Raw genomic sequence first — 26,202 nt, 5'->3', positions numbered from 1 at the left:
CAGCAGGGAAGCCAGGCCCCACCTGTACCCTCAAGGGTGGTCCCATGGTCCCCCCTGCCCTGCCCCCTGGCTGAATGGACGTTGCATGACCTGGTAACTCCCCTGCCCCTGAGGACACCTCCGTGCTTGCCCTGCCGTGACCGGGTTGTATGGGGCCTGAAGGCGCTGGGCCCCCGGTGGACAGCAAGGAAACCCTGCTGGCGGCTTGGGGCCTGGGGATGTGACCACCAGAAGGGGCTCTGCTACCCTAAGCCCACCCAGCACCCCCGGGGCGGCCTCTGGGGTCCCAGGGAGCAGCCGTGATGGAGGGCAGCGTGCGTGTCCCCAGCAGGACCAGCCCCAGTTGCCCACAGCCTAATGGGCTGGACAATACACGGTCGGTGGAATCCTCCCTGCCCTGTCTTAAAGATGCCTCGGGGGCTTCCCTGGTGGCGCAGTGGTTGAGAGTCCGCCTGCCGATGCAGGGGACGCGGGTTCGTGCCCCGGTCCGGGAAGATCCCACATGCCGCAGAGCGGCTGGGCCCGTGAGCCATGGCCGCTGAGCCTGCGCGTCCGGAACCTGTGCTCCGCAACGGGAGAGGCCACAACAGTGAGAGGCCCACGTACCGCAAAAAAATAAAGAAATAAATAAATAAAAGATGCCTTGTACACCCCAGCCCACCTGGGCTCCCAGGACCACGTGGAGGGCACAGCCCTGGGAGTGCTGGAGGCGGGCCTCATGCTCCAGTCCCAGGCCACAGCTAACTTGCTGTGTGACTCCAAGGGGGTTGCCTTGCCTCTCTGAGCCTCAGTTTCCTGATCAGTAAAATGGAGCTCCTTTCCTTAGTGGCCCTCTGCTTCCCCCTGGTGGTGAAGAGGCCACACTGCCGCAGGTCCCAGGTGGGGCATGCCTGGAAGGACAGCGTGGGGGGCGGGGGTCTCAGCTAAAGGGTCAGGCAGGCTGGTCCAGGCCACCCTCCACGGCCCTCCTCCTAACACGCAAGTCCCACCAGGGCCTCTGCTCAGAACCGCCCATGGCACCCAGCGCCTGAGGAAGGAAGCCAAGCTGCCCCACCTGGCCACGTCCCTGCACAGTCCAGGCCCCACCGACTACTCAGGGCTACCCATCTCCCTCTATCACCCCACCCTCCGGGGGCGGGTGCTCACTGTGATGGGGGCAGCAGGCAGTTTCTGAGCTCGTCCACCATCACTGCTGGTCCAGACACAGCCACGTGACACCCTCAACCTCACAGGCAACAAGCAGCCCATCGGTCACCAAAGGCTCAGAGAGGGCAGGGCCCTAGCCCAAGGCCACATAGCCGAGCAGCACAGCCATGACTGTGAATCCATCTCCACGCCAGGCAGCTGCCCTCCTTGTCCCAGATCACATCCCGACCTCAAGTTCCAAAAATCCCCACCTGAGACCCTCCACCGCCCAGCAAAGGCAGCAGGAGCAGCGAGAGCCCCTGGGGCCCAGCACACTCGGCCAGGACCTCCCAGCCCTGTCCCTTCCAGGACCCTCGGGTCCTGACCCGGCCTGCCACCAGGTGGGGGAGGACTGGCACTTTGCCATCGCTGAGGGTCCAACGGGACCACCACGAAGGGCTCTGCAGTGGCTGCAGACAGCACAGGAAGACACAGCTACAGCGCTGTGCACAGGTGAGGAAGCTGACGCCCGGAGGGGAGGTTACTCCGCAGGTCTCCCGAGGGTGGGGGGCAGCGCCGCTGAGGACTCAGGGCTGGGCCGCGAGGACACTCTGCTCCCTCAGTCCTTCCCTGCACGGCCGTGGCCGCACCCCCAGAAGTCGGGAAGGGCGCTGGGCCCTATTCCCTTGCTGGACGCCGGGAACTCGGTCCCAGGGCCCAGCGGGCCTCCGTCCTAAAGGTCAAAGTCACAGATCTTGACTGAGATCCCCACATGGGGGTAGGGCCAGCACCGAGTGCAGCTTCCACAGACCCGGCCTGTCCCAGCTCCTGTAAGGCTCATGTCCAGCCTGTCCATGCAGCCAGGTCAGGAAGTGGCTAAAATGCCTGTCTCAGAGGGCCCGAGCCAAGCCCAGAGGGTCAGCGTCTTCTCAAGGCCATGGGCACATCCACGCTGGTGCAGAAATGGAACGTGGCCAAGACCCCTGGGCTGCCCAGGAGCGCGTGACCACACGGGAGAGGGAACCCAGGCCACATGGTCAGTTTCTTTATTGAGGCCACTCAGAGCCCACAGAGAGGGCGGTGCAGGTCCCGCCACCCACATTCCTACCCCACCCGCGGGTGAAGGTCCTGGAGCCCCGCCAGGCAGCTACTCGGGGGTCCTGCTTCTGCTCTTCGGGGACCAGAAGTTGGACAAGCGGAACCTGGGCTTCTTCTTCTGGTCCCCACCACTCCTCTGCAGGTCTGGGGGACAGACACAGAGGGGTCACTCGCCCACCTGATGGCCGGTGCCCTGCGGCCTTCCCTGCCACCCGCAGAGCCTCCCGGGCCCCAGCAGAGCCCAACCCTCTGCCCTCCCCGGGGGAACCACCGTGCACCTGCCCTTAGAGTGCCCACTGGGCTGGGCACGGCTGGAGGGCAAAGAAGTCCCCTCACCCTGACCACAGGGCCATCCATGCTTCTTGGATCCCTCAAGTGATGGGTAACTCACTCCCTTAGGGTGAGCCTGCCGTGTGGGTCCCAGCACCCACTCCTACAGGACGCCCAACTCCCCCGGGGTCCAGCCCAGCCCCGACCTCCCACGCCACCCAGTCACCCAGCTTCCGGATCATGTCCTGCAGCATCTCGTCCTCCTGCTGCTCCCTGGAAGAGAACGGGCCGTGAGGACCACACCCACGGCGGGCTGGCGTCACACCAGGGCCCTGCGCCCACCCAACACCAGGGCACCTGCCCTCTCACCCACCCATATGCCACACCCTGGCACCACCCTCTCCCCTCCTGGGGCAGGTGCCTGCCCCCTCGGGGCCCAGCCCCTCAGCAGTGGCCTGGGGACAGGAGGGGCCTGGGCACACAAGAGGCCTCATCAGGGGAGAAACTCAAAGACAGGCTGCCGGGCAGGGCCTGCCCTCGGCCTCTGGCCCCACCTGCAAGGTGTACCTGGCGGGAATCCCCCTCCCGGTGATCGGATGATGGGGAGGGGACGGTTCTGAGCGTGAGGTGAGAACCTGGGCCCCTCCCCTGGGCTCCGCCCTCCCCTGGGCCCCGCCCTCGCCTGAGCCGGTCCTCATCCAGGAAGTCGATGATGTCACTGCGGTCATTGACAGTGTTCACATACTGCTTCAGCAGGTCCTGTTCCCGCTGCCGGTCCTGGGGGGACTTCAGAGCCTCTGCAGGGACCGCTGGCATCAGCCGGAGCCCTGCTGTCCCCACCCTGCTCAGGGACACAGTGACCCCATTCCCCAAGGGTCAGGCTCCTCCACTGGAGGAGGGGGTGTGGTCTTGGGGCCTATGGTGGGCTCTTGGCAGCGCTGGTTGAATGAATAAGTGAATGTATGACTGAGTGAGCGAATGAACAGCCGACGCTCACTCCCCGCCCCCTGCACACATCAACTCAGTCCTCACCACAGCTGAAGGACGTGGTGCTAGAACTGCCCCCACTCTGCAGGGATGAAACCCAAGCACAGAGAGGTTGAGTGACTCAGCCAAGGACACACAGCCAGGAAGTGGAGGAGCTGAAACTCCACTGCGGCTCGAGAGAGTGTGCCATGATTGCCTCCTCCTGGCAGCCAGCCGTGAGAGGGCCTTGGAAAGCCCGCATCCGTACCCGCCTCCTGGGACTGAGCCCCCCTCACACCCCCTCCCATCTCCGCCGGCCTGGGCTCCACGCTGGGTGCGGGGGACGCACCCGGCTTGGCCATCAGCCGGCGCAGCTCCCCCTCGAGGTCCAGCTGCTGCTCCTCCAGGCGCTGATCCCTGGCCCTGCCGAGGTGACACGGATGTGAGCCCGGCCCGGCCACTGGCCTCCCTGCGCCAGACAGGCCTGTGCGGAGAGGAGCGCTTTCCGGGAGGCCTCGGGGGGACCACTCACTTGTACATCAGCTCGGACTCCAGCCTCAGCAGCAGCTGCTTCTCGTGGATGAGCCGGAACCAGTCCACCATGAGGGCGTCCTCCGAGGCGTCTGCGGAGAGGGGCTGGCTGGGCACGGGGCGGGCGGGGCCCGCGCGGGGCAGGGCCAGGGCCCAGGGTGGAGCTGGCAGAGGGGTCTGGGGAGGGGGTCGGCCCGGGGCTCACCCTCCTCGGCCGCACGCAGGCGCTTCTCCAGCTCCACACCCCGGAGCTCCAGGGCATCCAGCTGCCTCTCGATGTCCTGCACCTGCCGCTGGATCTCCTCCTGGGGCACGTAGTCAGGGTGCAGCTGGGGATGAGGGCGTGGTGAGGGGGGTGCGGGCGGGGGCCCCCTGGGGCTGAGCCCTCACCCACCTGCACCCCAGCCTACTCACCCTGACCGGGGAGGGCACTGACTCGCCAGGCGGAACAGGGATGCCGGCCGGGCCCGAGGGCCTCCCTGGAGGAGGGGCAGGACGGGCCTCTTCAGGCACCGGCCCAGCGTGACCCAGGCGTGGTCTGGAAGGGGGCCCGACCCCCACCCAGCCCCATCCTCCCGGGACACCCCCTGCACCCCGGCTTCCCTGCTGCACCCAGCAGGCCCCTGGGCAGCCCCGGCTGGTGTCCAAAGGGCGAGAGTTCATAGACAGACCCAGGCCCCGTCCCCGAAGCCCCTGTGCCCACCCGGGCCCCTGCCCTCCTCCAGGTCAGCGGCATCGGACACCCTTCCCACCAGCTGCCAGGAGCAAACGCTCCATGGTCGCCGAGCGCCTGCAGGCTCAGGCACCAGGAGGCAGGGGAGGCCTCTGCTCAGTCCTCTCGTCACTACGCTGAAAGGGCCTGGGGCGCAGCCTCCTCCAGGTGCGCGCGGCTGCTCGCCCCCAGGCTCGTCTTCCCTCCATTCTAGGCTCCGCGGGCTCCTATACATCCTCCAAACCCCCACCGGGCACATCCTCCTAGAGGAGCCCCCTTCATCTGCACCCCAAGCAGGAACCGGGCGCATCCCTGGGCTGACCTCGTTCACCCTGGGGAGGGGCTTTCTCCTCCTTCCTCCGGCTCCAGGCAGGGGTTTCCTTCCCCGAGGGCTCCGGCTGAAGCCAGTTGCCAGAAACGTCCAGGCTGGCAGGGACCACCAGCTTCCTGTGGCGGGATGGGGACTGGAACGGGGAGGGGGATGCAGCTGCCCACGGGTGGGGGACAGAGTCACATGTCAGGTCAGCAGGCCCGGCGCCCGCCCGACTGCTCCCCTGAGCTGGGCCTCCCCAGAGGGGCACCAACACGGGGGTCAGCCCTCACAGCCACATCCTGCCCGACGGGAGGGGTCATGTCCACGGGAGGGGGGAGGGGCAGAATCCTGAGCCCCGACAACGCACGGGGAAACGAGCCCAGTGGGTTGGTGACCTGCGCAAAGACGGCTGAGTGCTAAGAACAGACACGCACAGTCACGCACGTGCACAGGCACGCACACGCGCATTACACATACACACCCACCCGCCAGGACCACCAGCTCCCCTGGCCAAGCAGGGCCACTGCCCCCAAGGAGAGGACCACCTAGACCCGGGTTGCCTGGCTGGGGATGGCCAGGGGGGCTTCTGTCTGGCATTACCTAGGAGGTTGGCCCCGACCGGGCCTGGTGTCCCGTCCACTCGCACAGGGGTCAGGGTGATGCGGACACCACCCTCGGATCTCCCAGAGACCTTCTGGGGTGCATCACCCGCCCTCGGCTCTCCCAGGACCTGAGGCTCCTTCAGCTCCAGAGCCCTGAATGGAAGGCAAGAGGTCAGGGGAGGGGGGACAGGCTGCCCAGCACCCCCGTGCAGACAAGCCTGGGGGAAGCATGCCGGCCCGAAGGAGAGGCCTCGTGGTGCCCCTCGGGCTCACGTCCCTGACTCTCCCACCTCCAGGAGCACAGGTGCATGTTGACAGGTGCACCTACATCACAGGTGTGAGCATGTGTTCAGGTACCCACAGCCGATGCACACATGGGCACCGGCCCCACCACTACCTGGGACTCTGAGCATGCGTGACGGACTCCCACAGGGCACACAGGGCAGCAGACCCAGACCAACATGGGCTCAGTCTCCTGTGTGACCCCAGTGGCTGACTTCATCCGCAGAAGGCTGCAGTGGCCTTCTCTCCCTCTCCATCCTGAGCTTTCTGGGGGGGCTGCCCCCTCCCCACAGCGCATGGGGGTCCCAGCCCAGCACCAGGGTCAGGCCTGGTGGATGTGCACCAGCGAACGTGCTCGCATTCCCCAGGGCCTCCAGACTGGTTCAGAGCGAGGATACCGAGGGTCGTGATGGACACTCCCTGACCTTCCAAGTCCAGTTACACAAGGGCACTTGGCCTGTCACTCAGGCCGGCAGGAGCTGGTTTCTGCTTCTACAGCTGACACGCACGGTGAGACGTGCACACAGCCCTGCTGTGGATGTGTTTGGGGGGGGGTGCTGTCATTCACCTGCAAGCACGTGTGAAGCGCCTACTGTGTGCCAGGCCCTGTGCTTGCCCCGGACGCAGGCTCCTGTGTGTACAAACCCATGGCACGGGCATAGGTCCAGCGCCCAGCAGACCACGCACCCCTCACCTCTCAGCGGGGCTTTTCTTCTCCACGGGCTTCAGGCGGGCCCTCCATCCTGCCGGCCCGTCCTCCTGGCCCTCCTGGGGGCTGGCACTCGGGCCTGGGTGGGGGTGGGGGGGGTGTCTGCTGGGAAAGGCTGCACCTCCCCCACCCCTTCTTCCTGCTGCCATCCCACCCGCAGGTACCCCTGTGGCCAGCCTGGCTCCCGGGAAGGAGCACCGGCTCAGCTGGGGACAGGACTCCACCCTGTGCTGTGTGTGCCTGGGGGATTCCATTCACTACCTCTCTCTGGGCCCCAACTTCCCCTGCTGCCAAACAGGCAAGGGTATGGCGGGTGAGCCCCAAGGATGTGGACCGTCTGTGTGTGGGGCGGTGACGATCTGCAGGCCTATTGGCTCAGGGGAGAGTGGCCGTCAGGCTGGAGGCTCAGCCATGGGGCAGAGTGGGAAGAACACTTTGCGTGGTGTGTGGTGCCAGCTCAGCGATACCACGGTGCCCCTAAGAGAAGCCCCGGCACCCAGAAAGGACCAACTCTGCAGTTCCGCGGGAAGTGTCCAAAACAGCCCAGAGCCCAAGGCCAGGGCAGTCAGGGGGGCTTCAGGGCCTTCAGAGCACAGGGCCACCGTCACCAGGACAGGGCAGTGATGACAGATGCACACGGACAGTGGCGGCAAACCCCGCAGGAGAGGGGGACCCCACAGGGCGCGGCAAAGAGGGAGAGTAGCACTGGCTGCCCGCCGGGCGCCGTCACCAGGGAACAGCGGCGCTAAAGGGACTGGGCCACGGGGCGTCCGGCAGGCGGGCGATGGCGACACAGGGTGACGGATCCCCAGGCGGGACCCCGGGAGCCAGACTCCGCAACAGCAAACCGCGGCAGAACCGCAGGCCGGGGAGAAGAGTGGCCGCGACGCACGGCGACAGCCTGGGCGCGGTGACCCCGGCTCCGCCCGCGATGCGGGGGCCCTTACCCTGGGCCCGCGGGGCCTCCGGCTTCAGCCTGGAGCCAGCACCCGCCCCAACGGCCCCTGAGGGTGCAGCCGAGCCTCTCCTGCCCGCCTGGGGCGACGCGGACAACCGCGAGGTGCTGCCCACACTCGGCGGGGCCGGCGGCACGGTCCTTGCAGCGGGGCTAAGGGCCTGCAGAGACGCCGACTGTGACCGCTTGGCTGCTGGACTTGCGCCTGGCGCTTCGGATCTGGGATGGGAACCGGGAGCAGGGCCGGTGGCGAGCGAGGGCCTGTGGGTGAGGGCACAGGTGTCGGGCACGGCTGCATCCAGAAGCCCCCCCACAACCCCCAGGCAGAAGCCCCTCGGCCTCCCCTAGCAGCTGCTCCCCAGTGCCCACCCTCCCCTCCCGAGGGGTGAGGCGGGCCGTAGGCAGACGTCACCCTCCTGTTCAAGCCCGGTATCAGCTGACATTAACACCCCCCCAGACCCACCGTGCCTAGGGCGCTGCCATGGGTTCTGCCCCCCGGGGCATCCCTCCTCCACCCACCCGCCTGCCCAGGAGCAGCTGGGCCTTCAGCGTGGAGGCCGAGCTCCATCCTGAGCCACATCCAGGAGGCCCGCACACGGCCACCCTGCGTCCCCCGACGTGCACACGTGCAGGAAGTAAGGCTGTCAGCAGGGCCCCCGGGCGCCTCCGCGAGGCAGGGCGGCTCCTCCGGGGACCCCGGGCCCCGTATGCGACCAAGTGCTCTCCCCCTGCTCCTCCGCAATCCCAGGCTGGGCTCCCAGGAGGGGCTGGGCTCCCAGGAGGGGCTGGGCTCCCAGGGGGAGCTGGGCCAGATGCACCCCCAGGGAGCACTCCCGTCAGAGTCCTTACACACCCTCACCCCCGACAGCCTCGGACACCCCTCAGCGCTGGGGTGGCAGGCGGGCCCGCTCTCCCCGCCCTGTGCCCTCCCTGGGAGCCCCTGGCACCACCAGCTGGCCCAGCAGCTCCAAGCCAGGAAGGCCCCCCACAGGAGGGGCAGCACGAGGCAGTGGGCGCAGCCCTGTCGTCAGCCTGGTGTGGGAACTTGCTGGGCGACTGTAGTGGGGCCAATGGTGTCCCCACAGATCCCCACCCCCTGGAAGCTCAGGGTGTGACCTGATTTGGAAGCAGGCTCTTGGCAGGTAAAATCAGGTTAGGACGAGGTCATCCTGGACTAGGGAGGCCCTGACACCGAAAACAAGCGCGCGAAAAGGAGAGGACAGACGCACAGAGAGGAGGCCGTGAAGACGGAGGAGACGCGCGTCGAGGGCCGCGGGCGCCCCCAGGAGCCGGAAGAGGCAGAGAGAGCCCCCGCGAGCCTGCGGAGGGAGTGGCCCCGCCCACACCTGGAGTTCCGACTTTGGGCCTCCAGCTCTGTGAAGGAATAAGGTCCGCTGTTCCAGCCACCCAGGCTCGGTGCTGTGTCCAGCAGCCCCAGGACAGCAGCACGGCGACCCTCCTTCACCCCGTCACCCCAGCTGCTCCGTGTCCATTGTGCAGAAGGCACGAGGCCCTGGGCAGCCCCACTTGGGGGGCTCGGACCACCCCCGGCCTCAGTTTCCTCATCTGTGAAATGTGTCCTCATGTAGGACTCGGTGTGGCCAGGCCCCGGGCGGCAGCGTCACTGCACCCGTGCCCCCAAGCACGTCAGACCGGCTCTGCAGTGTACAGCCGCGTCCCCGCCCTGCCGGCCACCTGGCACTCTGCTCCCTTGTCTACGTCGCCACACTTCCCAGACGAGGACACTGAGGCGGGGCACAGGCAGCCCCGCCGTCACACGGCCCCGCAGGGCCAGAGCCCAGAAGCCCTCCCCGGCCGCCCCAGCCCCTCTGGCATCCTGGGCTCACACCCCCTGCCCCTCCTTCTCCACCCACCTGCCGGGCGCCTGAGCGCCAGCCGCCCCCAGCTCGTGGAGGGCCTTGCGGAGGACGCTCAGCGCCTGTTCCCTGCTGCCATCCCTGGAAGGAGCGTCCGCTGCAGCTGGGGCCCCGCCAGCCGGGCCAGCGCGGGGAGCGGCTCCAGGCGTCTGGAAGAACCTCTCCCGGGCCTGCTGCGTCCTGGAGGACGATGGGGTCCAGGCCGGGGTGCTCACTGGGATCGGAGACGCTGGCCCTGAGCTGAGCTTGGTCTGAGGGGCTGCCCCTCGGGGGGTTACCCGGCCTTGTGGTGTGGCCGGGCGAGAGTCCCGGGCACTCGGGGTCACGGCGGAACGAGGGCTGCCTGCCGGCGACGACCACCCCGTCGGAGAGCTGTTGGTCACGTGAGTGCTGGCCTTGCCACCCACGGGGCCCACCGAGAGCCTGGCCCCGGCTGGGCTCCCCGCGTGGACGTGGGAGCAGGCGGTGGCCGGAGGGTCACCTGCAGCCGGACGGGAACCTTTGGCAGTCGGGCTGCCCACCACAGGCTCCCACGCGGGCGGCCTGGCCTTTGGCCCTGCGTCTCTCTGCCCGCTCGCCTCCTGGGCCTTCTTCGGGGATCCAGGGGTCTTGGAGTCCATGGACAGGGCTCCAGGCCGCCTGGGGGTCAAGCCCGGCAACGTGGGGCCAGCAGAGGCGGTTCCAGGGTGGTGGCCGGAGCAGATGAAGACGCCGGGCTCTGCTGTGGCCTTGTAGGCCCCCGAGTGCAGCGTGTTGGAGCATTGCTTACACCTGGGGTGGGCGGGGAAACCAGAGGGGGCTCCAGCCACAGGCGTGTTCACTCCAGCCTCCCCAGGGCAGGCACACGTGGACACGGGTGCCCTCGTGCGGGTGGCGGCTCACTCCACAAACACCTCTTCTCCCAGGCTCCCCCAGGGCCCTCGTCAGGGCTGCTCATCCCGTCAGCACGCACATGGGTGCACACTCACGCGCACACGCACACGGGCCCACCTGAAGCAGCTCCGGTGGTACAGCTTCCCATCTGCCAAGTGCCGCTGCACAAGGTGCACGTGCTGCCCACAGACGCCACAGGTGCTGCTGACAGAACCAACCGCAGCCTGGCCCTGCGGGGGGAGCCATTGACGGGCCGGCCCCACCTTCCCTCCTCACAGCCACCCCGTCAGGGGCCAGAAGATCCCACTGTACAGACCGGAGAGTGGAGGTCCCAGAGGAGGCTCGTGCCCAGGCCACCGGACTCTGCGTTCAGGGTCTCCAGCCTGGCCCAAGGGCAGCGGGCTGGAGGCTGACTTTGGGGGTCTCCGGGAGCCAGGAGACAGGTTCTGGCACCTCCTATTCCCACCCCAAGGTGCAGAAATCCTACCCAATCCCCAGTACCCCGCCCCAAGTCATCACCCTGTCCCGTCTCCACCTCACTTTGCGACATGCCCACGTGCTCTCCTGGCCCTACGGGGCGGGGGGGGTAGCCTAGGCAAGACACCCGCTCGGGGCCCTACCTGGCCTTCGGGGCCTCCCTGGCCTCGGTTTACCTGTCTGTACAACGGGGATCATATCCCGACCACCACTCGGGGAGCCAGTCCAGGGGGCAGCTGAGGCCGTGTCTGGGACCCGAGGGGACCCCACCCCACCCTGGGCACTGTGGGTTAGGGACACACTCAGGCCCAAGAGCCCCACTCAGTGGAAGCTGGTGGAAACACAAGAACCAGAGGGAGGGCGGGCCAGGGCACTTACAGCCTTCTGCTGGATGGTGGGGTTTGTGCTGACCGGAGACAGTGGCTGCCCCCGGGCTGGGGTGGGCGACGGCCTGGCAGGTTGGGACGGAGCCTTCTTTCCAGACGGTTCCTCACTGGCGTCCGACAGGGGCCTCTTCACGCCGGCCATGCCCCCAACTGGCACGAGACACACAGGGTCAGGGGCCCCGGCCCCGCATGCTGGCTCTGAAAGACTCTGGGGCCACCCCTGGTCCGGGTTCCCTGGAGGTGCCAGTGCCCAGCCCGGAACATGGAGCGGGGGGTGGGGATGGGCAGCCCCTGCTCTCTGGGGGCCGGGGAGGGGGGAGGGGTAGCCCCAGTGAGCAACCATTCCCAGCAGGGGCCTGGCCTCCCCCACGCTCCTCCCCTCCGAGAGCCCCGATCTGAGGTCAGGGAAAAGGCACTTTCTGTTTCTCCACCAAGTAGGGCTCTAAGTCAGGCTGGCCGTGTGCCCAGAGCGATTCTGGGGATTTCTAAGCATTTCTACGCCCGGGTGAGGCATGTCGGCCTGGGGCGGGGGGCTGGCACTGAGCTGCTGGTGCACAAAGTGGCTGGAGTGATGAACCCAGGCCGGCCCCTCCCCTGACCGGCCTGCTCTCAGCCACACCCTGCCAGGGCCAGTTGACCATCAGCAGCACGTGGGGGCCTCTGCAGCAGGGCCTGGGAGCCCACACGGGGTCAGCCACGCCGCCCGAGGCGAGAGCTGTGCGCACAGAGAGGGTAAGGCGGGGAGCTGGGTGTCTGCCCAGTGGACAGGGAGGCGGACGGCTGAGCCCGCTCCAGCAGGGGCAATGGGAGGCCTGGGGGCCTGGACCCCGCTTGTCACTTGCAGCAGGATGTGGAGGAGGTGGCGGCACCCACGGCAGTGCTGGGTGCGGGCTGGGGGGCCAGGCGCGGACCCGAGACGGAGGGCCACGCGGGCACTCACTGGGGGAGCGCCCGTGGAAGTAGTTGTAGTACTGGGACACGTAGGTCAGGATGCTCAGCCGGTCGGGCACCTTCAGGGCCACCATGTCCTCGGCGTCCAGCAAGGCCGGGATGCCCAGCTGCTCCTCAGCCACACGGAAGGCCTGGGGGGGGAGTGGTCAGTGGGGTGGGCTGGGAGGCCCCTCCCCCACCTCGGCCAGGCCACCAGCTCCCCCGGAGGGAAGGTGGGAGGGGCCCAAGGCAAGAGAGCCGCTTGGAGCCCAGAAAGGTCTGGGTTCAAGGTTCGAGTTCTGCTCGGCCCACATGGCCTCCCTGGCCTCGGTTTACCCGTCTGTACCATGGAGAGCACAGCCCAATCACAGGATTGAAGGAGCTCTGGGGCCCATCCCGGCGGGTCCTCGGTAACAGCAGCTGAGGCCACGGCCCGGTCCTGAGGGGGCCCTGCCCAGCTCGGGCTATTTGCTCTGGGACTTCAGCCCCAGGTCAACGTGGAGACCCCCTCAACGGCCCCCACACCCCTAAATCTGTACGCCCTTGGCCGACACCGACCTTACAGGTCAGGGGGCAGCTTTCACCATGGGAGGAGCCTTCCCCAGGCCAGGGGGGACACCTGTGTCCTAGGAGACAAAGCCCAGCAAGGGACACTCACTGGGCGGGGGTGGGGGTGGGGGTGGGCTCCCCGGGTGGGATCCCCGCCCCAGGGGTTTGTAGATCTCTGCTGCTGCTTCTTCCCCACCCCTGCCACAGCTGATTCCTCTGCCCCGACTCTGCAGTGGCCTGTGGGGGCTCCTCCGCCGTCCCCTCCCTCCCTCCCTCCCTCCCTCTCCTCCCTCCCCCTCCCTCTCCTCCTCTCTCCCCTCCCCTCCTCTCCTCCCCTCCCTCCCTCTCCTCTCCTCCCCTCCTCCCCCTCCCTCCCTCCCCTCCTCCCCCACTCCCCCTCCCTCCCTCCCCTCCTCCCCCACTCCCCTCCCTCCCCCTCCCTCCCTCCCCTCCCTTCCCTCCTCCCCCACTCCCCTCCCTCCCCCTCCCTCCCTCCCCTCCTCTCCTCCCCTCCTCTCCTCCCCTCCCTTCCCTCCCTCCCCCATCCCTTCCTCCCCTCCCCTGCCCTGCCAGCCCAGCCGGGCTCCTGCCTTCACACTCTAGCCCTCCCCTAAACTACCAGGACCCCCACCTCAATCTCTGTGCATCTAAGCCGAGGCCCCCACAGGGACCCCCCGCCGCCCTAGGAACACAGGCCTCCTATTGCCTCTGAGTCCTTCCAAACACTGACTTGGCCAAAAGTTCGTCGGGGTTTTTCCGTAGGATCTTACAGTAAAACCTGAACGAACTTTTCGGCCAACCCAACATACCCAGAAGCTGGCCACTCCTATAGCACAGCAGCCTTCAGAGAAGAAGCCAAGTCCCCCCACACCCCAGCCTCCTCTCTCTGTCCCGGCCTCCCCGCCGCCCATCCACCCTCTGTCCCAGCCTCCACCCCAGCCACCCGCCCCTCTGTTCCTGCCGCACCCCCTTGCTCCTTCCCACAAGCTTGGTGCCCTCCAGCCCCAGAGCCTTCACCCCAGCAGCCCCCTCTCCTTCGTCTTCACCCAGCATCCCTGCCCCTCACCGCGCCCCCACCCCACCTCTTCCCCGCGGCCCCCGTTCCCGCCCACACACTAGCCGTGGTCAGTGTGGTCCGACGACCCTGTCACGGTGGACGCACCCTACTCTGAGCCGTCCACGCATGGCTGGTGAGTGCCTGAGACGTGACCGGTGCAGCTGCGGAACTGACCGTGTCATTTTATCTCAGCTCAGTTAAGTTAACGTTAAATTCCAATCGCCAGTGCTGCGGGTGCTGCCCCCAGACTCGCAGACCTGAGGGGTGGGCGTCCTGCTCACGGCTGCACCCCGGCAGGGACCACAACGGAAGCGCAGAGAACATGGGCCAAGTTTCTGGGCATCAGCCCCGTGGGGTCATGGAGCTCATTTTGCAGCAGGGAAGCTGAGGCGGGCTGGCACGGGGTGGGGTCCCACAGCACGATGGCTGGGCAGGACTTGAACGCAGCCAGCCTGAGAGCGGGTCCATCCCAAGACCCAGCCGGGGACCCTGTGCCACAGAGCTACCTCGGAGCCTGCTCTGCCTTGGGTGGGAAGGAGGGTCCGGCCCTCCCCTCCCCTCCCCACCAAGAAAAAGAGGGACCAGGAGGCCTGGCTATGAGATCAGGGGCTATTCTGGGGAGCTGGGGTTGCCCAGCTCGGGACAGGCTGTAGAGCCCAGCGGCGAGTGCCCGGCCTCCCCCTGCCCACCTATGGGCAGCAGTGACTCTGCGGCTACCCTGGGGGAGGTTGTGCCCACTCGGGTCCCTGGGACACGGGCTGGGGACGGCGCAAACCGGGCTGAGAAGGCACTCACCAGTTTGTTGTTCTCGTAAATGTTTTCCTTCCTGAGGGCATCGAAGTTTCTGGAAAATTAAAATACACGTGTTCAAAGTAGCTCAGGGTCCAAGAAGGAAGGGAGGGGCCACAAGGGCCTCAGATGTCATCTTGCCCAAAGGGGGAAACCGAGGCCAGGGGTGGGGCAGTGAAGGAACGAGGTCACACAGCGACCAAGAGGAGGGTAGGGCTGGGCACCAGGCCTCAGGCTCTGGTCCTGCTCTGGGCCTGGGGATGCCGTCCAGCACCTCCCGAGACCTGGGCCCCAACGGCCCACACAGGCCCCCGGCTGCAGACTCCACCCCTCGCCCTGCAGAGGCCAAGCCCCGCCTCTGCGCCGCCCAGTTAGGTGTAGCTGGAAGCGGGCCCTGGGTGGCCGAGCAGGCGGCCCAGCCAGGGCCCAGCTTGGGGTGGGCTGCATCCCCCTGGGCAGCTCACGGGCCTGTGGGTCACGGGAGGCCGAAGCCCTGGGGTTGAGGGGCTCCTGTGGGCAGAGCTCCACGCTGCCCACCGGTCAGGGCGAGCCAGGCCCGCGGTCCACCTCCCGGTTCCCACCACTGCTTTATGTACCCAGCGCCTCCCATGAGCGCTGCTGTGCTCAGCTCTTTAAAAGTATCGACTCGTGGGCCTCCCTGGGGGCGCAGTGGTTGGGAGAACGCCTGCCGATGCAGGGGACGCGGGTTCGTGCCCCGGCCCGGGAGGATCCCACATGCCGCGGAGCGGCTGGGCCCGTGAGCCATGGCCGCTGAGCCTGCGCGTCCGGAGCCTGTGCTCCACAACGGGAGAGGCCACAACAGTGAGAGGCCCGCGTACCGCAAAAAAAAAAATAATAAAATAAATAAAAATAAAAATACCAACTTGCACCTGCAGACGCCGTCAATGCCCCCCTCCCACAGATGAGGCGACGTGGCACAGAAAGGCTCCATGACTTGCCTGAGGCCACACAGTGGGGGAACAGGACCAGAGCGGGGACTATGGCCCCAGCGTCCAGGTGTTTGGGGTTCGAACGTGCCCACCAGGTGCCCAGCCGTCCTCCCGAGGGGGCAGACCCTCAAGGCTGAGAATATTAGAGCCCCCGGTGCCTCCCACACACTTGACCACAGGGGTGCAGGGGCCCCAGGCCCGGCCAGAATGGTACGCCTGCCCGGAGAGGCCAGGAGCGCAGCGATCCTTCCGAAAGGAAGAGAAGCGCAGCGCCAGCTCCAGGCCGGTCCCCGCACTCCACACACACGCCCCGGCACAGCACACCCGGGAGGATGCTCTGACCGGAAAACACAGCCAGACCCCAGCAGGCGGCCGGCCCGGCACCGGACGTTCAGCTACGCGGCCCAACACCTTCGGGAGGGCTGGTTAAATACAGATCTGTCTGTCTGTTCATGTCCTGGGTGGCAGCCTTGCCACTCTGGGGTCAACTGGTTTGTTCCGGAAGCCTCGTGGCACAGGAGAGAGCTGGGGGCAGGGCAGGGGGGCCGCATCCCGACTCATCCCGGCCGTGCTGTCTGACCCGGGCGGGCCTCCTCTTCTCTTGGGGCCTCAGGGTCCCCGTCTTGAGAGGGTGACCACGGCTTCTCATGGTGAATTTGAGGGTGCTGGCTCAAGGCCGGGCAGGTGGCAGACAGAGGGGGGGAGGGGAGACCCTGCGGCCACCTGGCCTAGGATGGCCTGGCTCCCAGCCCTGACCATGCACTGACCCCACCTCCCTGACCCTGTGACATCCCCGGGAGGCCTATTACACAGATGAGGAAACTGAGGCTGGGGCAGCGGCTGGCCCTTGGCCACACATTGGGGGCGGGAGGAGGACAGGGGCTGCAGTTTGCCCACCTCCCGCCTCAGGGGCCCCATCGGCCTCCAGCTGCCGTTCATCAACCTGCCCGGCTCTTCGGGAAACCTCCCAGTTTCCGCCTGGACCACCTCCCAGGTAACATGTTCCAGATGTGAGACCACCCCAGGAGAACAGAGGGTGCTTTGTGCCCAGGACAGGACGGCGGACAGACCTGTCTGTGGGGGACAAATGACCAGAGGAGTGGGCGGGTGGGCGTGGCAGCCCAACGCCCAGCGATGTCCGCGGGCACGTCCGCCGCCCCGGGGGGGCTCCCAGCCACGCAGGCCCCTCCATCCTCACTGACTGGGGTCTCAGGAGCGCCTCTCCCTCCCTCCCCCCACCACCCCTTTGAAAGCTCAATCTCTTCTCCAGACCTGCCCAGGGTCACTGACCAAAACGGCCGTGTCCTCAGCAAGATGCCCGGTGCTGGAGGGCAGGATAACAAGGTCTGTTTTGTCTCTAAACAAGGAGGAGAAGGAAGCCCTCCGCGCCCCCGCATTGGCCTCGGTCCCCCCGGGGGGCTGCAACGGCTCCGTCTCGCGATCTGGGGCAGCCAGCTGCCCCCAGCGCCCTCTCTGCCTGCAGACCCAGAGTGAGGGTCTCAGAGGGTCTCAGCGTAAATCGGGGCACCCATGACGCGGTGCCAGCCCCCCTGAGCAGGGTCAAAGGCGTGCTGGCCAGAGGGGGCAGAATTGCCCTTCCACTCAAGTTCAAGGACCGCCACCCTCAGCACCAAAGCCAAGCTGCCTCCCTGGACCCGCAAGGCTCCACGGCTGGGCCGGAGTAGCCGGGCCAGTCCCAGGACTACCACGCCCCTCCCAGGCTGAGCTCCCTCCAAGCGCCCGGGGGCCCTGGCTCGCACTGCTCCCCGTGCCCAGAGTGGCCCTGCCCATCTCCCCGAGGCCTGAGCTCACGTCCCCTCGGCAGGGGGTTTCGCCAGCATCAACTCGGTCCCTGAGAACTGCGGGGCCGGAGCTCTGAAGCCAGCGGGCTGGTGGAGACGGGTGAGGGGTCAGAGCTGCCTCGCAAATCCCTTCAGAGAGCGCCAAGGAGAGGCCCGCCCGTCCCCGCCAGGAAGCCCACGGGACCAGGTTTCCGCCAGCAGGCGACCCCCCATGGGATGGGCTGAAGTGTCCCCCAAAAGAGACCTGATGGAGTCCTAACCTCCACGACCTCAGGACGTGACGTTTTCTGGAAACGGGGACTTTACAGAATCAAGTTAAAGTGGGCCACTGGGGGGCCCTAATCCAAAATGACTGGTGTCCTCACAAACAGGGGAAATTTGGACGCAGAGATGTGCAGAGAGGGAGGGCGAGGCAGAGGCCTGGGGAGCAGACAGCGTCTGCACACCCAGGGCGGAGGCCCCAGGAGCGACCAGCCCTGCTGACACCGCCCTGGGCTCCTGGATGGAACGGGTGGAAGGCTCCTTTCTGTCATCTCAGCTGCCCGTTTGCAGGACCTTGATCAGCGGGCCTCCCGGTCTGATACCTTGGGCTCACCTCAGGGAGGTGGCCGGCTTGTGTTTAAGGTCTTGCAGGATCAAACTGCATCAGCATCTTCATCCGAGAACCTGCACACCGGCGGGCAGGGACCCAGGGCACCCTCCCCAGGTAGATCATTTTTTTAGGTGAACTCCTGTATTTAAAATCAGGGATATTCTGGGAATTCCCTGGTGGTCCAGTGGTTAGAACTCCGCGCTTCCACTGCAGGGGGCACGGGTTCGATCCCTGGTCGGGGAACTAAGATCCCACGAGCCACTTGGTACGGCCAAAAATAAAAAAAATAAAATAAAAATCAGGTATGTTCTGCTATGACTCCAAGGTACCTGCCTGGGGCCAGGCACACAGCTGGCACTCTGTGAACACTGCTGATGAGTTAGTCTGTCCAGTGCTTGCTGAGTGAGGGGCCTTCGGTGGCATTTGTTTACTCTTTCAGCACCGGCCTAATGAATGAGCTCACTGGGTCTGTGTGCCCTGCCCTGGCCGGCGCCGGGCCTGGCTGAGAGAGCCCGAGGCTCGCACGGCCCCTCCCGGCCTGCTTCCCGCCGGCCACAGCTGACCAGGGCTGCTGACCTCCTCCTGCCCCCAACGCCTCGGGGGCTCTTGGGAATGTGTACCCCCTTCCAAATTCCTGGAGAGCTGATCTCATGCTATTTATTTCCTGGAACTAAATGCAACTGCATGGGGGTGGGTGCTGGGACTGGGGGCGGAGTGGGGTGCGGGGGGAGATGAGAGAAGCCCAGCCTCTTTTCCGGGCATCCCCAGCACATCTGGAGTTAATTCCACCAGGAAGGGGAGCAGAGAGGGAGAGTGACAGACAGACAGACAGAGAGGCTGAAATACAGATGGAGGGAGACATAGGGACCAAAGTGCCCAGAGATGAGACAGGAGAGCCCATAGGGCAGAGGCGGGGGGTGGGGGGGGAGGGGGGGAGGCGGGGCTCAGGGACAGAGACACCAAGGCAGACACTCTGCAAGAGGCCAGGGAGAGGGTGGACAGAGCCAGGGGGGAGTGGATGGAGGAGGTGCCCGAGGCGAGGCGGGGAGGAAAGGTCCCCCCTGCTGCAGGCCTTCCTCAGGCTGGCGCAGACCCCGACCCCGGCCAGGGCCCAGCCAGGAGGGGTCAGCCCAGGGCTCCTGCAGTGGCCTAAGGGGGAATCAGGGGGGCGTTGGGCCTGAGCCCAGCCGCAGGCCCTCAGGCCAAGAACAGAGGCCTCTGTCCCCAGGCGGCTTCCTGCTGACCATGAAGCCAGCGTGGCGGGGGAGGCCAGCCGGTACCTGGGGCCCAGCCCACTCTGCTCTGGCCCAGGAAGCGGCTTCTGGGTGCGGGTCTCCAGGGGTGAGTCTGCTGACACCCCACGACGGGTGCATCTCCAAGAGCAGCCAGGGAGCCGCCCCCCACTTGTGGCCCAGCCTGGCGGGGGCCCCAGAGCTGCAGGGAAAGGTCAGGTCGTCCTCCACGGGACTGAGGAGTGGGGGAGGCCCAGCGAGTTTACACAGAACCCACTCCCTGAGCCCCGACCCCTCTGCGGCTCCCACAGAGGGCCGGCCTCCAGCACCCCTCCCGCCCCAACGGCCCTGGAGAAGGAAGCCCAGCCCCTGCCTCTGGGAAGGGCTGCCGCCCTGGCGTCTTGCCTGCCCACTCTCCTCCCGCCCTCCCGGCCTCCTGAAGCTTCAGTCCCTCCTGGTCTGGCTGGAGGGGAAGGAACACTCCAGCCCCACAGGTTTACTGCCCCGAGGCAGGAAGGGTGTGTTTGTTTTGAGCGGTTCCTGCAGCTCACCTGGCTGCTGGGCTGCTCAGCGGATGTGGCGTCACTGGGGAAACAGACCCTGCGGGCAGGCGGGCACCTCCAGGCCCACCTGCGAAACTTACAGCTATGGGGTGGGCACCTACAGCTATGGGGTGGGCACCTACAGCTATGGGGTGGGCCCGGTGGGCCGGCCAGGGGCGGGGTGGGTGAACGTGAGACCCGCACACCTGTCTGTGTCCCCGGGGGGCGACCACTGCAGGGCACAGGTGAACTCGCAGATCCCAGTAGACAGAGCCAACAGGAGGACAGCCAGGCAGCCGGAGCTCCCACCCGGCGGGCTCAGCGCCCAGCTCCTCCTTTCACGGCCGCTCCCCTCCACTGGGGGCCAGGAGGAAACAGGCTCACAGGAGCAGAGAAAGGGAAGGACTTCCTGGTGGCGAAGTAGGAGACAGGGAGACAGGATGTCCACTTTCCTGCTGCCGGAGGGTCTTCACAGGATGGGGAGGGTGGGGGTGAGTGTCACCGGGTCTGAGCTCGGGGGCTCCCCTGGGAGGACGGCCACCCCACGAGGTTCCTGCGTGTTTCCTCCCCCTCTTGCACCACTGGGGGCCAGTGGGGTGCTCAGGGCTTCTTGGTGAGACCACCCCTCCCCCAGCCACCAACTTGCCCAGAGGCGTCGCTGGGACCAGAGGTGGCGGAGGGGTCTCTAAGGCACAGACACAGGCCTGTGACACACGTGGGCCCACACGCACGGGGTTCGATCGGCCGGTACCTGTGGAGCCCCTTCTGGGCCCCGCCACGCATGGGAGCCCGACCGGCTCTCCACTGCAGCCTCAACGACTGTCCGCAAACTGGGCGCCTTAGAATAACAGACATTTATTCCGTCCCTCCCAGTCTGGAGGCCAGAAGTCTGACATCAAGGTGTCAGCAGGGCCAAGCTCCCTCCGGAAGCTCAGGGGGGGATTGTGTTCCTTGTCCCTCCCAGCCTCTGGTGGCCTTCCCTGACTGTGGCCACGTGCCTCCATCTCTGCCCCCGTGGCCTCCTCCTCCCCTTGCCTGCTGCTCCCAGGCACCTGCAGAGCCCTCACCTGGAAGCAACGGCCATACTTGCTGGGCCCCAAGCAGACCTCCCTCATCCACAGACCTCCGACTGCGTGCTGTTAACTACTGAGCATTTGTCACGTGCCAGACGTCCTCCAGGCACGGGGGACACAGCAGTGAACAAAGCAGACAGACATCCCCACCCTCTGGAGCTGAAAGTCCAGTGGGGGCAGGTGACCAATGACCAAGCCAGCAGTAAGTGAGATAACTCACTGCGGTGTGCGAGGGTGCGGCCTCCTCCTCCTCCCAGCGTCCTCCCTGCCCAGCCTTCACCACCCTCTGGAGCTGCCTTGAGCTTCTGTTCATTTATCTGTTTGCTGTCTGTCTCTGTACCCAAACCGTCACTCCCTGAGGCAGGGGCCAAGGCCACCCGGTACAGTACACAGTGCTGCGTATACAGCAGGCACTCAATAATGGTTATGTGAACTGCTGTAAGACACCAGCTTGTGCCAGCATGTGGAGACACCCACATGTGCAAGCCTGTGATCACCCGCGGGCAGTGCGTGCTGGGACAGGTGCACACACACACACACACACACACACACACACAGGCCTCTAACCCCAGCACAGCTGGGAACAGATGGAAGCTTCCAGGACTCAGAAAGGCCCCAGATCTCCATTTACACCCGCACGGCGTCCTGAGGTTGCTGGGCTGGCAGAGGGCGGCACCCTCTTTCCCGCCAATGGCAGACTTCTCCCGCTGACCCGGTCCGGGCTGCCTGGGGTCAGCCACCAGCCAGCCCCCCGGGGACCCTGCCTGCCCCAGGCTCCACTGCCAGTCCGTCTCTCAGTCTCCAGGACCCCGCGCCCCAGCCCCCCACAATCAAAGCTCAGCTTCGGGTGTTCAGAGTGGAAGCGCATGCTGCCCCGACATCTGGCTCTGAGGGCAACTAAGGCAAATCCGCGGGCAGGGAGCAGAGAGGACTCCCCACGCGGCTCCACAGATGCATTTCACAACCCCAGGCGGGAGGAGGAAATCCATGCAGGCCTCTTTCTTAAGACTAGCTTCCCCATAGAGGGCGGTGCTTGGGGACAGTCCCTGGGGGTACAGCGGACATCTGGGTGCAGGGGACGAGCCCCATGTGCCAGCCCTGGTTCTGCCTGACATGCTCTGTGTCCTGAACAAGGCTGTCTCCTCTCTGGGCCTCAGTTTCCCCGTCTGTACAGCAAGAGGCCCAAGGGCAGCATGGAGAAGGTGCTGCCTCTGGCTGCTCCCAGCCAGAGCCCTCCCTGGCAAACACGCTCCACCCACCCCTGGTTCCAGCCATGACTTTTCAGAACACTTTTAACATTTAACAAACATGCTTTTTCCAGGAGGCATCTTCCAAGGACATCCACCCAGCCCAGGCACCCTCCCTGGCAGCTTTACTCATTGTGAATTCTCACGAGGCAGGGGGCCAGGGCCTCACAGCACAGAGCTGTCCCAGCAAGCCGGGTCCCAGTCACAGCCAAAGAGCGTTTGCTGAGTGAATAACAGACGGAGCGGGTCCAGGGCGGGGACAAGATCTGGCAACAAGGCAGGGCCAACCTCCCAGCCTCGACCCCTAGACCCTCCTGGGGGGAGATGACCTAGCTCCCTCCCCTCCCCACCTCCCAAGGCTCCCATCTTATGCCCCATCACCCCAGGGTAAGGAGGCCCGGGCAAGGGGACCTGGGGGGTGGGTGTCTCAAGCTTCCTGCTCTGCATTGGCCCCTCCCCCACAGTGATCCTGGGCTGCATTCCTAAAGGTGCCAGGACAGGCTGGGGGACGGCCAGTACCACACAGTAAGACCCGAGTGCCCCCCACCCCCTGATCTGGTAGGTATGTCCCAGGACAGTGGGGGCCTCAGAGGGCCCAGAATATGCTGGCCCTTTCCCAGGGAGACCGACGGGGAGGGCTGGCTGTGGCCGGAGCCCAGGACGCTGGCCTGACTCATGGACTGACTAAGCCAGCGGGGGCGGCCGCACGTCCTGGCTCCGGCCCAGCTCCACTTGGTGGCCGGGCAAACTGAGGTCCTGCAGGGACCACGGGGCGGGCGTGCCTGCAGGGTCCGGCTCCGCTCGGCCCCAGAGCGTTCGTCCCACCAGGCCCCGGGCCGGGAGTTCTGACCGCGGCCCATTGCCCCGCCCCCCGTCCGAGCAGCCCGGCCTCAGTTTCCCCGCCGGAGGCCGGCGCGCGGGGAGCGGGCGCACTCACATGAGGTCGGGCCGGTGGCGGTGCAGGATGGCGCAGAAGGCCAGGCCGTCGCGGAACGACGTGGTCATGTTGGTGATGCTCACGTCCCGATAGCCCTCGCACTGCTGCCGGCACCACTGCTGCAGCGCTGTGATGGCCGCCATGAGGGCAGCGGCGTGCGCCCGGCCGGCGCCGGGGCTCCGAAAGCGCTCCCGGGGGCTGAGGCCCGGCCCGAGCCCGGGGCAGACGAGGAGCCCGCCCCAGAGCGCCGGGAGGACTAGGAGCCGGCGGGAGCGCGGCGGGAGCCAGCCCGCCAGCCTCTGCCCCCGGCAAGGCCACGCCCCCCAGGCGCCGCTCCTCCCGGCCACGCCCCCGCCACACAAGGCCCCGCCCCATAAGGTCCCACCCCTCCTGGCCAGGCTCCGCCCCGGAAAGGCCCCGCCCCCGAGCCAGGACCGGCCCCGGCCCCACCAGGCCAGGGGAAGGCTCCCGCCTCGAACAGGCCCTGCCCCCTATAGACCACGCCCAAGGCCCCGCCCTCCACTCGCCTCCCTCCCTCCCAGGAGTCCGCGGGAGGCCTCAAGACTGTCTTTCTTTTCAAAGCCTCCGCCACCCCCACCCTCCTGGAGCAGTGCGGTCAAGGCCACTTTACAGACGGGGAAACTGAGATCTGCCCGAGGTGCAGCCGGGCAGGCCGGCCGGTGGCCCCCACCACCGCCCGGAGCGCAGCAGGAACGCCCGTCGCATTTCTGGGATTTGAAAGGACTTTCCCATCCGCCCTCTCTTACCGGCGGGCATGTGAGTCTCCCAGATTCACGGAAGAGGCAGCGGAGGCTGGGGAAGGGGCATGGTCCCCGAGCTGGCCCTGCGGGTGGGGCGACTCCCTCCAGGAGTCTCCCCGCCTGCGGCCTGTGCGCATGGGCTGCCCCTTGGGCCTGAGACCCCTCGGGGGTCTTGGTGTCCTGATCTGTTTCCCAGTTTTCCACTTTGAGCATCTGTGACCCAAGTCATTAAGGAAAAGTACCTCTTGTGGGGACCTCAGTTATTGGGCTGCTCCCCTCCACATTCTCGGGAAAACCTGTCTGTGGGCATGAGGACAGCCAGCCAGAAACACTGACACCAGACAAGTGAAGTGACCCCGCCCACCCGGCACCAGGCCCAGGGCTTGTCCAGACAGGGCCTGGCAGGAGGGAAGGTGTTTTCCTGAGATAGGCCTGGCAGGGGGACAGGGTGGCTTCTGTGCCCACTTGCAGGAGCAGAGACAGTCTTCCAGTCCAGAGCCAGCTCTTTCCTGCAGCTGGACCCTGTGGTGATGAGCTCCCCGTCACAGGGGGCAAGCAGGTGCTAGACAGGGAGCCACTGTGACCTGGGACTGTTGCTGGCTGTGGATGCTGCCCTGACCTGCTGGGGTTTCCCAGCTAGAGGACAAAGGGCAATGTCCTGCCAGTTCAGTTGGACTGGTGGCTAGTCCCAGAACCAGGAGCCAAGTGGGTTTTCCTGACCCCCCAGGGCAGCATTTAGGAGAACTGGAAAAGCCGGTGAGGTCGGGTAAGGCCAAGGTCAAGAAGGGGGGTGGGGGACGGTGGTCACAGGGCTGGACAAGAGGCAGACAGGGCTGGGGGCTCAGAAGGAAGAGGAGGTGGCAGCCAGAGCTTTTTTTTTTTTTTTTTTTTAATTAATTAATTAATTTTAAATTTTATTTATTTATTTATTTATTTATGACTGTGTTGGGTCTTCGTTTCTGTGCAAGGGCTATCTCTAGCTGTGGCAAGCGGGGGCCACTCTTCATCGTGGTGCGCGGGCCTCTCAATATTGCGGCCTCTCTTGTTGCAGAGCACAGGCTCCAGACGCGCAGGCTCAGTAATTGTGGCTCACAGGCCCAGTTGCTCCGTGGCATGTGGGATCTTCCCAGACCAGGGCTCGAACCCATGTCCCCTGCATTGGCAGGCAGATTCTCAACCACTGCGCCACCAGGGAAGCCCCAGCCAGAGCTTTGATTCTGAGGAGTTTAAGCTGCACGCTTGCCCCCACTGGCCACCACGTGGCCACCTCTGGGGACAGTGACTTGGGAGGCGGCATTTGTGGTGGTGTCCCCATCAGCACCTCACACACAGCACGTCCTCTGCCGGCCCTGCTCCTCTCCAGGGCCCCCCAATACAGGACACCCCCAGCCTGCCCACTTCTCCCCACTGCAGCCACCAACATTTTGCCCCTGGCCACTGGCCAGTCTCCCTCAGCTCCCTCCTGCCCTCTGGCCACCGTAGTCCACCCCTCCCCAGCAGCCAAGGGATCTTTCTAGAAAGCCAGTTGGACAAGCCCTTCCTTGCTTGGCCTCTGCAGCGCTCTGAATGAAGTCCATCTGGGCCCCTTATCACATCTCCAGCTGCTCCCTGGCCTGCCCTGCCCTGCTGGCCTCAGAGCCTCCACCCCTCTTGCCTCCTGCACTCAGCCACTCCTGGTCCTCCCAGACCCCCAACCAGCCCCACCCACAGCCGACCCATGGCGTCCTGCCAGCTGCTGGGGCCACAAGCCTGGGCGAGCCCCTTGGCCCTTGTCCTCTCACTGCCCACATCCCGTCCTGCAGGAAGCTGATCTGCTACCACCTCCACAGCCACCAGCTGGTGTGAGCCTGGGTTTCTACAGGAATCTTCCAACCATGGCTCTGCCTCTGGCTTGCCACCTGCAGTCTATTCTCAACACAAAATCTTTGATGATCACGGGAGCCAGAACTTGCCCTGCCACTTCTCCAGCCCCTCCTCCTCACAAGGAAAGCACTGTCCTCAGCATGGGCCATTGTTACCTCTCCCATCTCCCCTCCTACGACTGCCCCAGGACCTCAGCACTTGCCATTTCCTATGCCTGGTCTGATGTTTCCAGCCTCCCTTGCAGGTCAGTGGGGCTGCTGTGGCTGAGTTCTGGCCAATGGAGGTGATGGATGCACCTCACACTCTAAATCTTCCCCAGTCTGCTGGATGGAGGCAAAGGACCTACTAGATGATGGGGCCACAGGTGGACGAGCTTGGACACTGCAGGGTCAGGCAGGTCATCACTGACCAGGGACATCCAGATTGGCCTCTGGGTGAGTGAGAAATGCAGGCTGGGTCCAGTTGCTGGAACTTTGGGACCTGTTTGTTACAGCAGCTAGCATTCTTACCCTGACTGATACACATACACAGATAAACGCACAATTGCCTGTGACAGTGCTCCAAGGGACACACAATGCCATTAGATGGTGAAGAAGGGGCCCTTGTCTTGGTCCAGAGGCCGGAGATGGCTTCCCTGGGGAGGGGACATGAGAACTGAGACCTGAAGGGTAAGTGGGAATTGGCTTGTCACAGAGGAAAGGG

At 65.7% G+C, this 26,202-nt stretch overlaps 1 protein-coding gene across 2 annotated transcripts; it reads right to left on the bottom strand.

Annotated features, from left to right (window-relative positions):
- Positions 1–2,155: 2,155 nt before the first annotated feature.
- Positions 2,156–23,152, bottom strand: MICALL2 (MICAL like 2). Of its 2 annotated transcripts, XM_082643733.1 has the most exons (17): positions 22,877–23,151; positions 14,508–14,556; positions 12,117–12,258; positions 11,169–11,326; positions 10,431–10,543; positions 9,438–10,211; positions 7,556–7,824; positions 6,594–6,687; positions 5,616–5,770; positions 5,025–5,189; positions 4,405–4,469; positions 4,196–4,319; positions 3,992–4,082; positions 3,809–3,882; positions 3,176–3,290; positions 2,720–2,766; positions 2,156–2,367 (listed from the first exon to the last, which is right to left on the bottom strand). In XM_082643733.1, exons 1-17 carry the CDS (start codon positions 23,017–23,019, stop codon positions 2,273–2,275), a joined length of 2,673 nt encoding a protein of 890 aa, XP_082499859.1. In that variant the 5' UTR covers positions 23,020–23,151; the 3' UTR covers positions 2,156–2,272. The 2 variants fall into 2 exon arrangements, 1 of the variants encoding a protein (XP_082499859.1); XR_014296016.1 differs by lacking the exon at positions 3,809–3,882 and having other exon boundaries at positions 2,276–2,367; positions 22,877–23,152.
- Between the last annotated feature and the right edge of the window lie 3,050 nt (positions 23,153–26,202).

Source organism: Mesoplodon mirus (genome assembly GCF_964341445.2).
Source record: "Mesoplodon mirus genome assembly, chromosome: 15".
Classification (NCBI taxonomy): Eukaryota; Metazoa; Chordata; class Mammalia; order Artiodactyla; family Ziphiidae; genus Mesoplodon; species Mesoplodon mirus.
Note: the sequence above shows the minus strand (reverse complement) of the source record. Positions and strands in the feature narration are given on the sequence as shown.